This window comes from Physeter macrocephalus, chromosome 16 (assembly GCF_002837175.3).
Source record: "Physeter macrocephalus isolate SW-GA chromosome 16, ASM283717v5, whole genome shotgun sequence".
In the NCBI taxonomy this organism is placed as follows: domain Eukaryota; kingdom Metazoa; phylum Chordata; class Mammalia; order Artiodactyla; family Physeteridae; genus Physeter; species Physeter macrocephalus.
This window is the reverse complement of record NC_041229.1, coordinates 33,480,665-33,493,828: the sequence shown is the minus strand read 5'-3', so window position 1 is coordinate 33,493,828 and position 13,164 is coordinate 33,480,665. Positions and strand designations below refer to the sequence as shown.

General features: G+C 33.1%; 1 protein-coding gene across 1 annotated transcript in view; it reads left to right on the top strand.

The window, feature by feature from the left end:
• CNTN5 (contactin 5) overlaps window positions 1–13,164 on the top strand; it is a 1,454,884-nt gene that overhangs the window by 1,128,818 nt on the left and 312,902 nt on the right. The window contains exons 11-13 of the mRNA XM_055091393.1: window positions 4,192–4,328; window positions 6,448–6,577; window positions 8,646–8,796. Coding sequence (XP_054947368.1) covers window positions 4,192–4,328; window positions 6,448–6,577; window positions 8,646–8,796 — 418 coding nt within the window. The remainder of the gene's footprint in view (window positions 1–4,191; window positions 4,329–6,447; window positions 6,578–8,645; window positions 8,797–13,164) is intronic.

The window sequence follows — 13,164 nt, the reverse complement described above, 5'->3', positions numbered from 1 at the left end:
AGCTATAACTGTCACTGTATCTCAAGATCAGTTCTTCTAAAAAACTTAATGTTCTTCACAGGGACTTTAAAAAGTATTTTGAAATATTAATATTCAACCAGTTTTCCTTTTCTTATTTGTAACAACTCCTTTAGAAATTCAGCACTCCAACCAACTTGACTATGCCATGCACATTTTGTTCATTCACTCATTGATTCAACTAATGTTTATTTAGTGGCTGTTACTGCACTACATGCTAGTAATAGAGATTTGAAGGAGCTCTTGGTCCACTTGATCAGATGAAAAGCAAGCCCCACATAGGGCAGAGCATGCTATCTGCCGTGATGAAAGCAAGTGCAAAGGATTATGGAAGCACAGGGTCCACTGCATTCTACTGGGATGATTCAGGAAAGCATTCCAGAGAATTTGTACCTTAAGGGCTATCCCACCTACCAATTGTCTGGCAGCCAGCTGGGTCAGGACCCAGCCCCTACCGTCAGCAGGCTGGCCCCAGTCCCAGGACCCCCCAGGGCCACATAACCGGCTACCAACCAGTGGGTCAATGCCAGCCCTGTGTCACCAGGTCATGAAGCCAGCCATGCTGGGACACAGGCACTCACTCCAGCAGGCCAGCAGCCACTGTATGAGGTAGGGCAGACAGCAAATGAGGCAGAAATAAATTAAATAGAGGTTAGAAAACAATTTTAAAAAATCAGCGGAACTAAGAGCTGGTATTTTGAAAAGATAAACAAAGTTGATAAACCTTTAGCTAGACTCATCAAGAAAAAAGGGAGCCCATATAAATTAAATCAGAAATGAAAGAGAAATTACAGCCAACATCACAGTAATACAAAGGATCATAAGAGATTACTACAAACAATTATATTCCAATAAAATGGACAATGTAGAAGAAACAGATAAATTTCTGAAATGTACAATCTCCCAAGAATGAATCAGGAAGAAATAGAAAATATGAACAGAAAAATTTCCAGTAATGAAATTGAATCAACAATTAAAAAAAAAAAAGAAAGCTTCCAGAAAACAAAAGTCCAGTAGCAGATGGCCTCACATGTGAAGTCTATCAAAAATGTAAAGAAGAGTTAACATCTATCCTTCTCAAACTATTCCAAAAATTTGCAGAGAAAGAAATGCTTCTGATCTCATTCTTCAAGGCCAATATCACCCTGATACCAAAACCAGACAAAGATATCACACACAAAATTTTAGGCTAATATCATTGATGAACATAGGTGTACATATCTTCAAAAAAAATTAGCAAATTGAATTCAACAATACATTAAAAAGATCATACACTATGATCGACTGGGACTTAGCCCGGGGATGCAAGGATGGTTCAACATCCACAAATCAATCAATATGATATACCACCTTAACAAATTGAACAATAAAACTCAAATGATCATATCAATAGAAAAAGCTTTTGACAAAATTCAACATGCATTTATGATGAAAACTCAGCAAAGTGGGTATAGAGGAAACACACCTCAACATGATAAAGGCTATATATGACAATCCCACAGCTAACACCATACTCAATGTGGAAAGCTAAAAGTATTTTCTGTCAGATCAGGAACAGGACAACGATGCCTACTCTTGCCATTTTTATTCAAAATAGTGTTGGAAGTCCTAGCCACAGCAATCAGACAAGATAAAGAAATAAAAGAAATCCAAATTGGAAAAGAAGTAAAACTCTGCAAATGACAGGATACTTTATAGATAAAATCCTAAAGACACCACTCCAAAACTATTACAACTCATCAATGAATTCAATAAAATTGCAAGATACAAAATTAATATACAGAAATCTGTTGCATTTCTAAATAAGAACTAACTACAAACTCTCAGAAAGAAAAATTATGAAAACAATCCCATTTATCATCACATCAAAAAGAGTCAAATACCTAGGAATAAATCTAACTAAGGATGTAAAAGACCTATGCTTGGAACATTATAAGACACTGATGAAAGAAATTGAATACAACACAAACAAATGGAAAAGTATAGCATGCTCAAAGTTTGAAAGAATTAATATTGCTAAAATGACCATACTACCCAAGGCAATCTATAGATTCAATGCAACCCCTTATCAAAATATCAAAGGTATTTTTTACAGAACTAGAAAAAATAATTCTAAAATTTGTATGAAAACACAAAAGACCCTGAATAGGAAAAGCAATCTTAAGAAAGAAGAACCAAGCCAGCAGTATCACAATCCTTGATTTCAAACTATACTACAAAGCTCCAGTAATCAAAACACTACAGTACTGGCACAAAAACACACACCTAGATCAATGGAACAGAATAGAGAGCCCAGAAGTGAACCCACATGTATATGGTCAATTAATCTATGACAAAGGAAGCAAGAATATAAAATGAGGAAAAGACATCCTCTTCAATAAAGGGTGTTGGGAAAATTGGACAGCCACATGAGAAAGAATCCAACTGGACTATTTTCTCACACCATACACAAAAATAAACTCAAAATTAATTAAAGATGTAAATGTAAGACCTGAAACCATAAAACTCCTAGAAGAAAACATAGACAGTATGATCTTTGACATAAGTCTTAGCAATATTTTTTTGGATCAGTCTCTTCAGGCAAGGGAAACAAAAGCAATTTTAAAAATGGAACTAAATCAAGCTAAAAAACCTTTTCACAGTAAAAGAAACTATCAAAAGGCTGCCAACTGAATAGGATATTTGTAAATTATACATCTGATAAGGAGTTGTAAACCAAAATATACAAAGAACTCATACAACTCAACATCAAAAAAACAAACAACCCAGTTAAAAAATGGGCAGAGGACCTGAATAGACACTTTTTCAAAGAAGATATGCATATAGCCAACAGGCACATGAAAAGATGTTCAACATCTCTAGTCATCAGGGAAATGCAAATCAAACCAACAATGAGCATCACCTCAGACCTGTCAGAATGGCTATTATCAACAAACAACAAATAATTGTTGGTAAAGATGTGGAGAAAAGGGAACCCTCATGCACTGTTGGTGGGAATATAAATTGGTGTAGCCACTGTGGAAAACGGTATAGAGGTTCCTCAAAAAATTTAAAAATAAAACTACCATATGATTATACAATTCCACTCCTAGGTATTTATTCAAAAAATGAAAACAATAATTTGAAAATAAATATGCACCCCTATGTTTATTGCAGCATTATTTACAATAGCCAAGATATAGAAGCAATCTAAGTTCTCATTTATAGATTAATGGATAAAAATGATGTGAGATTATATATATATATATATATATATATATATATATATATATATATATAAAAGATGGACTAATACTCAGCCTAAAAAAAAAGAATGAAATCTTGCCATCTGCAACAACAAGGATAGAGCTAGAGGGTATTATGCTAAGGGAAATATATCATAGAAAGACAAGTAGCATATGATTTCACTTATATGTGGAATCCAAAAAACAAAATAAATGAACAGACATAAAACAGAAACAGAGTCATAGGTACAGAGAACAAACAGGTGGTTGCCAGAGGGGAGAAGTGTGGAGGAATGAAAGAAATAGATGAGGGAGATTAAGAGGTATAAACTTAAAAAAATATTTGACAATGGAAGAAAGACACTTTAACCATATCTTACAGATTTCATACAATTGCAATGTTATCTTTCTGATGAAGAAATTTTTCTCTGTTTTAATTTTGAAAGCTTATATATTTACATATATATTTATAATGCACTAGAATGCTAGTAAATATAGAACAATTTTATATCAAAAGAAATTTGAATTTACAAATTATTTTTCCAAAGCTATTCAGGTTCTATCAGAAAAGAAAAAGCAGAGCAGTTATTCAATAAACTGACATGTTTTATTACTTCAATCCATGCTAAAGCTGCTTTAGTATTTGGAAGAAGTGATACCTCTAAGTCTTCTTACTAAACAAGTTCCAGTGCTCTCCATGGGGAGAGTCTAACCACTTAATGTAAAGTGGGTAAAACAACAAGATTTGCTTCACTTAGACTATCAGAACATTATCATTGCTATATTTTTTTACACAGGAAATAGAATGCTGTGTATAATGTAATGCTGTGTTTCTTCCAAACACCAATAGTTAATGCATAAGAATTTGTGAATATTCCATATGAATTTTGAGCTTGGTGAAGTATTTGAGACATGAAATCACCCTTATTTAATGCTTAAACTCTTACAGCATACCCACACTGGGTAGCAAAACTGAATGATACTCAGTTAGACAGCGGGAGCCCTCTCCGATGGGAATGTAAGGCTACTGGAAAACCCAGACCCACATACCGTTGGCTGAAGAATGGAGTACCCCTCTTGCTTCAGGTACTGTTCGTAACCTTAGCCTGTTCCAGTGTAATTTTAGAAGGATTTCACAAAGGACAAGCTATCTTCTTTTAGTCTTATTGAAAGCCATTTCTCACGTATCCCTTATATTTGGAATGAGAAAAATAACATATATAAACAAGATTTTCTTTTTATTTTAATTGCCTCATTACTTTTTTGAGTAATATATCACTTCTTTAAATTTTATCCTATCCTATAAATTCATTCAAAAATATCAATGATTATCATAGACGTATTGCCATTTCCAGCAGACTTTTAGACATCATCTAGTTTATTGCTGTCACTTTGCAGATGATGGAGTTATCTCCAAGAAGTAAAGTGACTTGCCCAAGATCATATATCTGGTAAGAGTTGAGACTGGAAGAGAATCCTAGTCTTCTGTGTCCTGGGCACGTTCCTCACAACATCCTGCTACATATTGACAAATTTATTTTTAGTAAATCTATTGCATGCTTTTATTTTATTTTTTAACATCTTTATTGGAGTATAATTGCTTTACATTGGTGTGTTAGTTTCTGCTGTATAACAAAGTGAATCAGCTATACATTTACATATATCCCATATCTCCTCCTTCTTGTGTCTCCCTCCCACCCCTCTAGGTGGACACAAAGCACTGAGATGATCTCCCTGTGCTATGCAGCTGCTTCCCACTAGCTATCTATTTTACATTTGGTAGTGTATATATGTCCATGCCACTCTTTCACTTTGTCCCAGCTTACCCTTCCCCCTCCCTGTGTCCTCAAAACAACTTAATACCTACTGAATTTGAGAATAAATCGATTACTATTTAAAATAAGAATAATTGTTATAATTTCAGCTCTTTTTCTTGTTGTGGCCTTTCCAGGAAGGAGGGCAAAAAGGGAATAGTTCACTATTTATGGACAAAAGAGAGAGAAAGTTTGAAATTCCAAACACAGCTTCTGCCCAGGTCCTGCCATTACCAAAGGATCTCGTCTGACATTTGCCTCTTTGGGCTTTGGTTTGCTCTTTTGTAAAATGAAGAGATTAGATCAGATCATCCCCACAGTCCCATCCAGCTCCAATATTCCCTTATTCTAAAACCAGTTAGTCCAAAACAGAACACAGTTATGCAAAAAGACAGACAAAGATAAAAAGAACAATTGAGCTTTAAGGAAAACTGAGGGGGAAGGAGTGGGAATCCTGAGATACTCGTTCATTGCCTGTCTCTCTCTAATTCTCTTTGGGATATCAGGTAAACCTTGAGATGGGATCTGTGCTAGTTATATTTTCAACTCCCACATCCAAGTAAAGTGAATTCCACTGGCAGATAATAGTCTGTTAAGTGAATGGGTTAATTTTTAAAATGATGTCAAATTTCTTGGCATCTTCATTGATAGGTAATCAAAGCACTGTTCACTAAAATTAAAAGAATGATTTGTTTGACATTAAGTAGATAAGACACCTGGTTGTTTAACAGCATTTTAAATTTAAAATTTGCTTTTCAAATGTGTTCTTGGCCTCAGTTTATCTCAATTTGCTCATGTTCAATCCTCTGTCTTCTCTATTGTTTCATCTGATCAGTTTACATTTTCTGACCAATAGTTTTATACAGAATCCAGTTGCAGGGCAGTTTTTTTATTTGTGCTACTGTGTTCGGAAGTGAAAGAAAAGACAAATTTCTGACCGGATTAATATAGTAAAGAGATTCTTGTGATGACCTGGCCTATATTTAACCTTGACCCCATGTATATACAGTCTCGATCCTTCTACCATTTGAACTCCTTCTTCTCCTTTGTAAAATGAATTCAAATAAAAGCAGGATCAGCTGATTGTATTTCATAAGCTTAACTAGTATACCAAACAAAAGCACCTTATTTTAAAAACATAACCAAAAGTAAAACTCATAAGTATAACTATAGGAAAATATAGTTATAATTTCATTTCTGACTGAGAAATAGTTGTATTTTACATAAGATGTTATATCAGAAGAATGAAAAGAAGATTTGTGTTCCTAAGTTGTCAAATAATGTTCAACTGCATTAATCAGAGGCTTTTTTGTCTTGATCTAGGCGAGAGTAACTGTAAAATCTTTATGATTTGTTCACTTTCTATATCTATTTTTTTTATTCCTTTACAGAGTAGGGTTGAGATGGTTAATGGAGTATTGCTGATCCATAATGTGAATCAATCAGATGCTGGAATGTATCAGTGTTTGGCTGAAAATAAATATGGAGCCATTTATGGGAGTGCTGAGCTTAAGATTCTAGGTATGCAATTTCTAAGTAAATAAAGAGGAAAAAAATGTTGCTTCTTTTCATGCTCTAATTCTTACTATACTGAAAGTTTATGATGTAATTGTAAAAACCTATTTTATGGTTTGAAAAGAAATACTATGTCTTGTGGAAATGTATTTTTTTAAGCTTGAGGAGACAAGTATACATGGTGTACAGTTTGTCCCATAAATTTCTATAAGATTTTCTCTAATTTTAGTTTTAATCCTAACAGGTTTATATAATATGTCTTTTCTATGGCATTAAAAAAATCATATAAGAAAAGTATGTTAGCTTTCAAGGAAGAATGCTTTAAGGGTAGGGAATCAGAATGTAGGTTTGCAACACAGCAGTACTTAATATTCTCCCAAGCAGCTCCTACCTACCAGTAGGTATGTGGCTCCTGCAAGGTGGGACTCCTAAGTAAATCATCCTCTCTTGAAGGGTCATCAACCATTGTCACCCTTACAGGTTGATGAAAGCCCTTCTGAGGCCAGGCCAGCAAGCTCCTAGTGTTACAATCTTGAGAATATAACCAGAATATTAGCACTACTTCACTCTTTACTACAAGAAAAATTCAGTCCAGGGGAATAAGCTACCCAGATTGAGCATGGTTCAGTTTCTGGAATGGATTTTACTTTTTCCCACTCTCATGATTTTCTAAGCTTTTGTTCTGGGATGATTATAATACAAAGAGAGAGACTTAGATAATCTTAACGCACCATCTCCCAAACGTGGGCAGGAGCCTAAGTGTGCTTTGTACTTTCCACTGACCCAAAACACAACATTAACAGAAACACCCAAGATCTCTGGAATCTGAAAATGCACCATTCACATATCAGCTATGTGATAAATTAAAAACCATAAATCAAATTGAATTATGAATGTTTACATTTGAAATTTCTTCACATTATCACAAATCCATCCAAAATAGATATAGGAGTCCATGTTTCAATGTCGTACATCCTAACCAATCAAATATTAATGTACTTTCTTGTCAGCTCATACTCCAACGTTTCTGAATTAAAAAGCTGATTCAGCTTTCACCTAGTTGAAACACTCTCAAATGTGTCCCTTTCTCATTCACTAGACATATTTTCAAAATTATGTTTAATAAGTTATATTCCCAGTAGGCAACCAAAAATGTCACCTGCAATCTTCCTATAAATTCCTTAACTTTTCTTTCAATTTTTTAATCCATCTCAATTGGTACCTTTTTTGTGTGTGTTGCATACATATCTTATAATGTTGCGTGCCATGCATTATACTGATATGTGATGGACATAAAAAACATGAAATATTCATAAAATTGTCATATTGGCATAAATAAATGTCTCAGATACAATAAATTTGTATACATATTTCCCGTTTCTCTTTTAGATTCAAAGGTGACTTTTTTTTTAATTTGTTTTTGTCTCTCTGTCACGTGTTGTTTAAGTTCAGCATTCTCAACCACAGCTACCTACTGGAATTTCCTGGGACGTTTAATCAAAACTGTCTTAAAATGATCAGGCCTAGATGAATAATTGCAAACAATGAAATAAAATTTTAATTGGAATTTAAATGATTCAATTTCTTAAAAATATATTTCTTTTACAACTACATTTAATTTTGTATACTATTAAAATAAAATATGCATTGAGACTCATAGATAGGAAATGGGCTACACAGGATTGCCTTCTATGCAGATAACCTCCATTTTTCCAAAGGAAGCCCAAAATAGACTTCTGTGTCCAGCCCCTTCACCTTTTGTCCAAAGTGATCATTAGTCTTTCACAATTAAAGTTGATAATCATAATTAAAGCATCTCATTCTTTGAAACAGCCTTTGTCTCTGGGCCCCACAATTGTATGGAACTATCACTTGCTGATGGAAAGAAAAGCCAATAAGATAGCTACTAATTAATAATAAATTAAATTTCAAGTTAGTGCCTTTTACATGTGTAGATATCCTATGATTTTATTAGAAATGCATTCCAAAGATAAAGTTGCCAAATCTTGGTGAATCATCCATTAGAGGTCATTGTCATTGCTTGTGGTAGAACTAACCTTTTACTTTTTCATAGCTTCAGCTCCCACTTTTACACTGAATCAGCTGAAGAAAACAATAATTATTACTAAAGGCCAAGAAGTCATCATAGAGTGCAAACCCCAAGGCTCTCCAAAACCAACCATCACTTGGAAGAAGGGAGACAAAGCAGTTAGAGAGAATAAAAGGTTAGAAGTCTATTTCATAATTCAAACTCTTAATATCAGACTTTTTGAATGCAGATGATACAAAGTATATGTCTTGCTATAATTGTGAGATATATGTCATGAACTGACTGAACTATGGTTTTGTCTACATAGTGATTAAAAAAATCAAATGATTTATAAAGAAAAAAGTTATACCTCAATATAGCCAGACTTTTTTGCTTCAGTGGTATTTCAGCACCAGTTGGGAATTTCACCAGGTTATGAAGAAAGCAGGCACTTTCATTAAGTTAGTAATTTTTGGTTTTCATATGGGTCTGCAGATTTGAGGATCCACAAGTTATCTATGATAATTTTTAGAGATCAGGTTCTCATTTCAATGTTAATATTAAAAATAATGTAAATATACCCTGGATCTTCTGGATAATCACTTTATCACAGAATACTTCCAAGTGAAATTTGTGCCGAAGTTTGCATTTTTGTTTTCAATCACATTGATGCAAAATACTATAGAATTATTTCAATTGCCACAGACAAATGAGAAATGTTCAGAGAACTATTTAACGTGTAAAGGTTTGTCTTTGGTATGTAAAGCCAAAGGACCACAGGAATACAAATGGGGAAAAGTGATGAGAGAATCAGATAGTTACATGACAGTCTATATATGGCAAATTTCAAAGTCCCATGCTTTACCAATCATTATCATGTGGTGTTTTAGCTTTGGCAAAATATTATCCTCCATTCTGTTAAAATAATGTTGTGTATGTTGTTTTACAGTTTTGTTTTTCATTTGATGTATAAAGATAAGGAGTTTATGTTTTGTTTTATGTTTGGGTCTCTGTAAACATATAGCTAAAATAATTTAATTTAGCATTAGGGGTCCATTTAAGCAATTCTTTAAGTAATTTTGAAATACTTGAAAAATTTCTTTAGAATATATATATTTCTTTCCCATTCAATTCTGAGAAACACTGTTTTAAATTGCTTGTCTCTGATGAAATAATTTATGAATGATTGGATTCTGTCCAGGCCCAAGGATCTATGATGCCTGGAAAAGGTGATAACCTAGAATAGACATGGGTCATAATGGACATTTTGTTTTGAAAAATTTTTCTCTTTCTTAGTGGGGGTAGGGTTGGGCAGCAAATCACACACTGTGAGATCAGTGTTGCATTTCATTGAATTGCATTTGGTTGAATTACATATGGTCGAATTGAGGTTTTTTGGATTATTGCTCAGAATTATGAAAAAAAAAACTGACACAAATCTTTCATTAAAGCAGAAGAATATTAATTCATCGTATACCAGTAAGAACATATTTACATTGCTTGGTTATCATTTTTTCTGAATGTATTAAATTTTTTCATAATATCATCAAAATATATACGCCACATTAGTACAATCCATTCCATTTGAAATGCATTACTTTATTTTATGTTTGTGGATGGCATGTGAGCCTTGTCTTATTTATTTCAGTTCACCATAGAATGTTCCTCATCAACTATTCATAGACATCACATTGAGTTTAAAAATGTGGCATCTCTTTTGTCAAAGCAAAAGTACTGAGAGAGGAACAGGATTATGGGTTTTCTATTACAACAAATATGAGCATAATAAACTTTTTATTTTCCAGAAGTTAAAAAGTATAGTTTGTGAATTTTCCATTTTTCTTACTCACTTTTCTATTTACTGCTAACCCCTTGGGTTAGTGAGACAAATACAATGGCTTCAAACTCAGAACACTCAATTTTTCCAGATCTAAATATTTCTGGTCAAAATGCTATTTAGGAAAAAGGCTGAAAGGTGTTTTTATTTAAGTAAAAGGAAGATTTGGACACAATTACTTAGCATTGTGTTACCCTGAATGATAAGTTTATATGATAACAGATCTGTAAACTGCTTTAATTTAATAACAAAGATCAAAGATAATAGTGCATTTTTAATTTTTTGGCCGCATCTGCACGACATGCAAGATCTTAGTTCCCTGACTGAGGATTCAACCCGTGCTCCCTGCAGTGGAAGCACAGAGTCTTAACCATTGGGATACCAGGGAAGTCCCAAAAGGGCATTTTTATTCCTAAAAATTGACAGGACCACTTGCAAAATGTAATTTTTAGTTGTGTACAATTTACTACCGCACTGAGACTTCAGGTTTCACAAAGAATACAATCTAGTTGGGTATAAAAAAATATAAATGTTTAAATATTGAAATAAGAGGCTAAGATTTAATTAACAATAGAAAGAATTCCACAAAGTAGTATAAGAAGACACACATAGGTATTTGGACAACTGTACATTCTAAAAATATGAATGGAAACTTGAAACTTAAAATTTTAATTATATGTATTATACATTCTTTAAAATAGCATCTCAGTTACACATGACAACTTATTTTCTTACATATATTTTAGATCGTTTGTCTCTGTTACAAAGCACCTCAACCATTTGTAAGAATTGTAAATATAAGATTAAGTGGAAAGGGAGATGTTAGAAAACTGTTAAGGCTTTGAAAAGTTTGGGTCATATGTATTTCACATGGGGCTACAGATTCAAATCATGGTTTATTTTGTCATAATATAAGTATATTCACCATTCATGTAATCTTCATCAAGTATGTCCCCCACTCATGCAACCTACAACTGGAAAAAAAATGTTAAACGAATAGCCTTGCCCTTCATTCATAATTTTCACAGTTATTTGGTGTCTTTACAAATTAAAGATTGAAACAGCAAATGGCAGTTTCCTACATGGGCAAATAAAGACTAGTATTACATTGAGGAAAAGGTTTTAAAGTAATAATATATCATAAGAGGAACATTTAAGTGTGAGAAACATATCCCAAAGCATAAAATTGTGTCCAGAGCAACAGCATAAAAATGTAATAAAATATTTTAATTGCAGAAAAAGTGTCACCTAATCATATGAAAACATGTCAGAAACCCAAAAAGGTGAATTTGAATCTAGCATTAATTTCAATTTAACTCTAAATTGTAAATGCAATGTTATAACAACTGGAGGTTAATAGTCAGTCATTTGTTTTATCAATAGAGTGTCAAACAATTTATTAGCTTACCTTTTCTGCCACATTTTCATGGAATGTTCCCAAATTCAGTTTTGTTTTGTTTGTTTTGGGAGGGATACTTCAAAACACAGACTTTTTTGAATTTATCTGTTTCACTAAAGAAATACATAAACCATTATTCTAAAGTTTAAAATTTAGTAAGGAATAACTAGAACACAACATGAATTTTAGAAGAAATATGATTAACAAATAAGTTGTCTGATTATATATTACAAAATATTTCATTCATTTGGCCCTAAATGATACATCTAAAGTAAGTAAGAAAATGGATTATATTAGAGTTTGTGAGTTGCTTGTAGTCATTTGTTGTTTATATTACAGAATGAGTTGTTTATATCAGAAAATGATCAGTATGAACTGCTGTTCAAACATTAAATCATATTATTACTAATAATGATGATGATTACTCATAAGTCTGTAGCATTTATAATTTACAGAGCACTTTAACATTGTGGGTAACAGAACCCAGTGTGTAAAACAGGAAGACTATGAGTTTTCAACAAGTTAATTAATTTTCTTACTTATAAAATTGAAATCTAAAAGAGTAACCTTGTTGGGTTCTGAAAAATAAATGAAATTTTGTGTGTAAAATACATTGGCTGGTGTATGGCATTCAGTAAGTGCTCAATGAATGTTACCATGGTGATGAAGTTGTTGCTGCTGAAGTTGGCAGTGGTGGTGTCAGTGATGATGATGGTATCATTTGAGCCTTTGAATCTTTGCATACTGGTCTCAATTTTTGTTATCAATAGTTCTGAAAAACTTTAACACTTTCCTATCCTTTCTCTACCAATTAAGGGAAAGATACCTGACTAAGTTATTATCTGGCATTAAAGGAGTCTTTGGGGCCTTCCATGTGACAAATTTGTTAATTTGTGTCCCTAAATTGACATTCTTTGTCCATCACACTCCAAACCTCCACTTCTTGGCATCTATTCCTGGTGTGGCCATTCTCACCAATCTTACCTACTCTTAGTTCAGTATCATTGAGATAATTTCTGAACTAGCAGGTTGAATAGTTGCTTGTTCCATGATGAGTATTTTAGGCCATGCGAATATACCTATAGATAAATATGCATGGGGAGTTAATGGAAATAGAGAAGAAGATTTTAAAACTATATTTATTTTTTTCTATTAAGGAATCTCTTGGTTTGGCCCCATTGCTTTTAAAGATCACCAGCACATATCCACTTAAGTTCCTTTATCAATCATGTCCATTTTCATACTAAAATGAATTTGCTCCAGGAGTACTAGGACATGAAACAGTCCATGGGGATTTTCTCCTCTAGTATACTTTCATTCAGAATGTT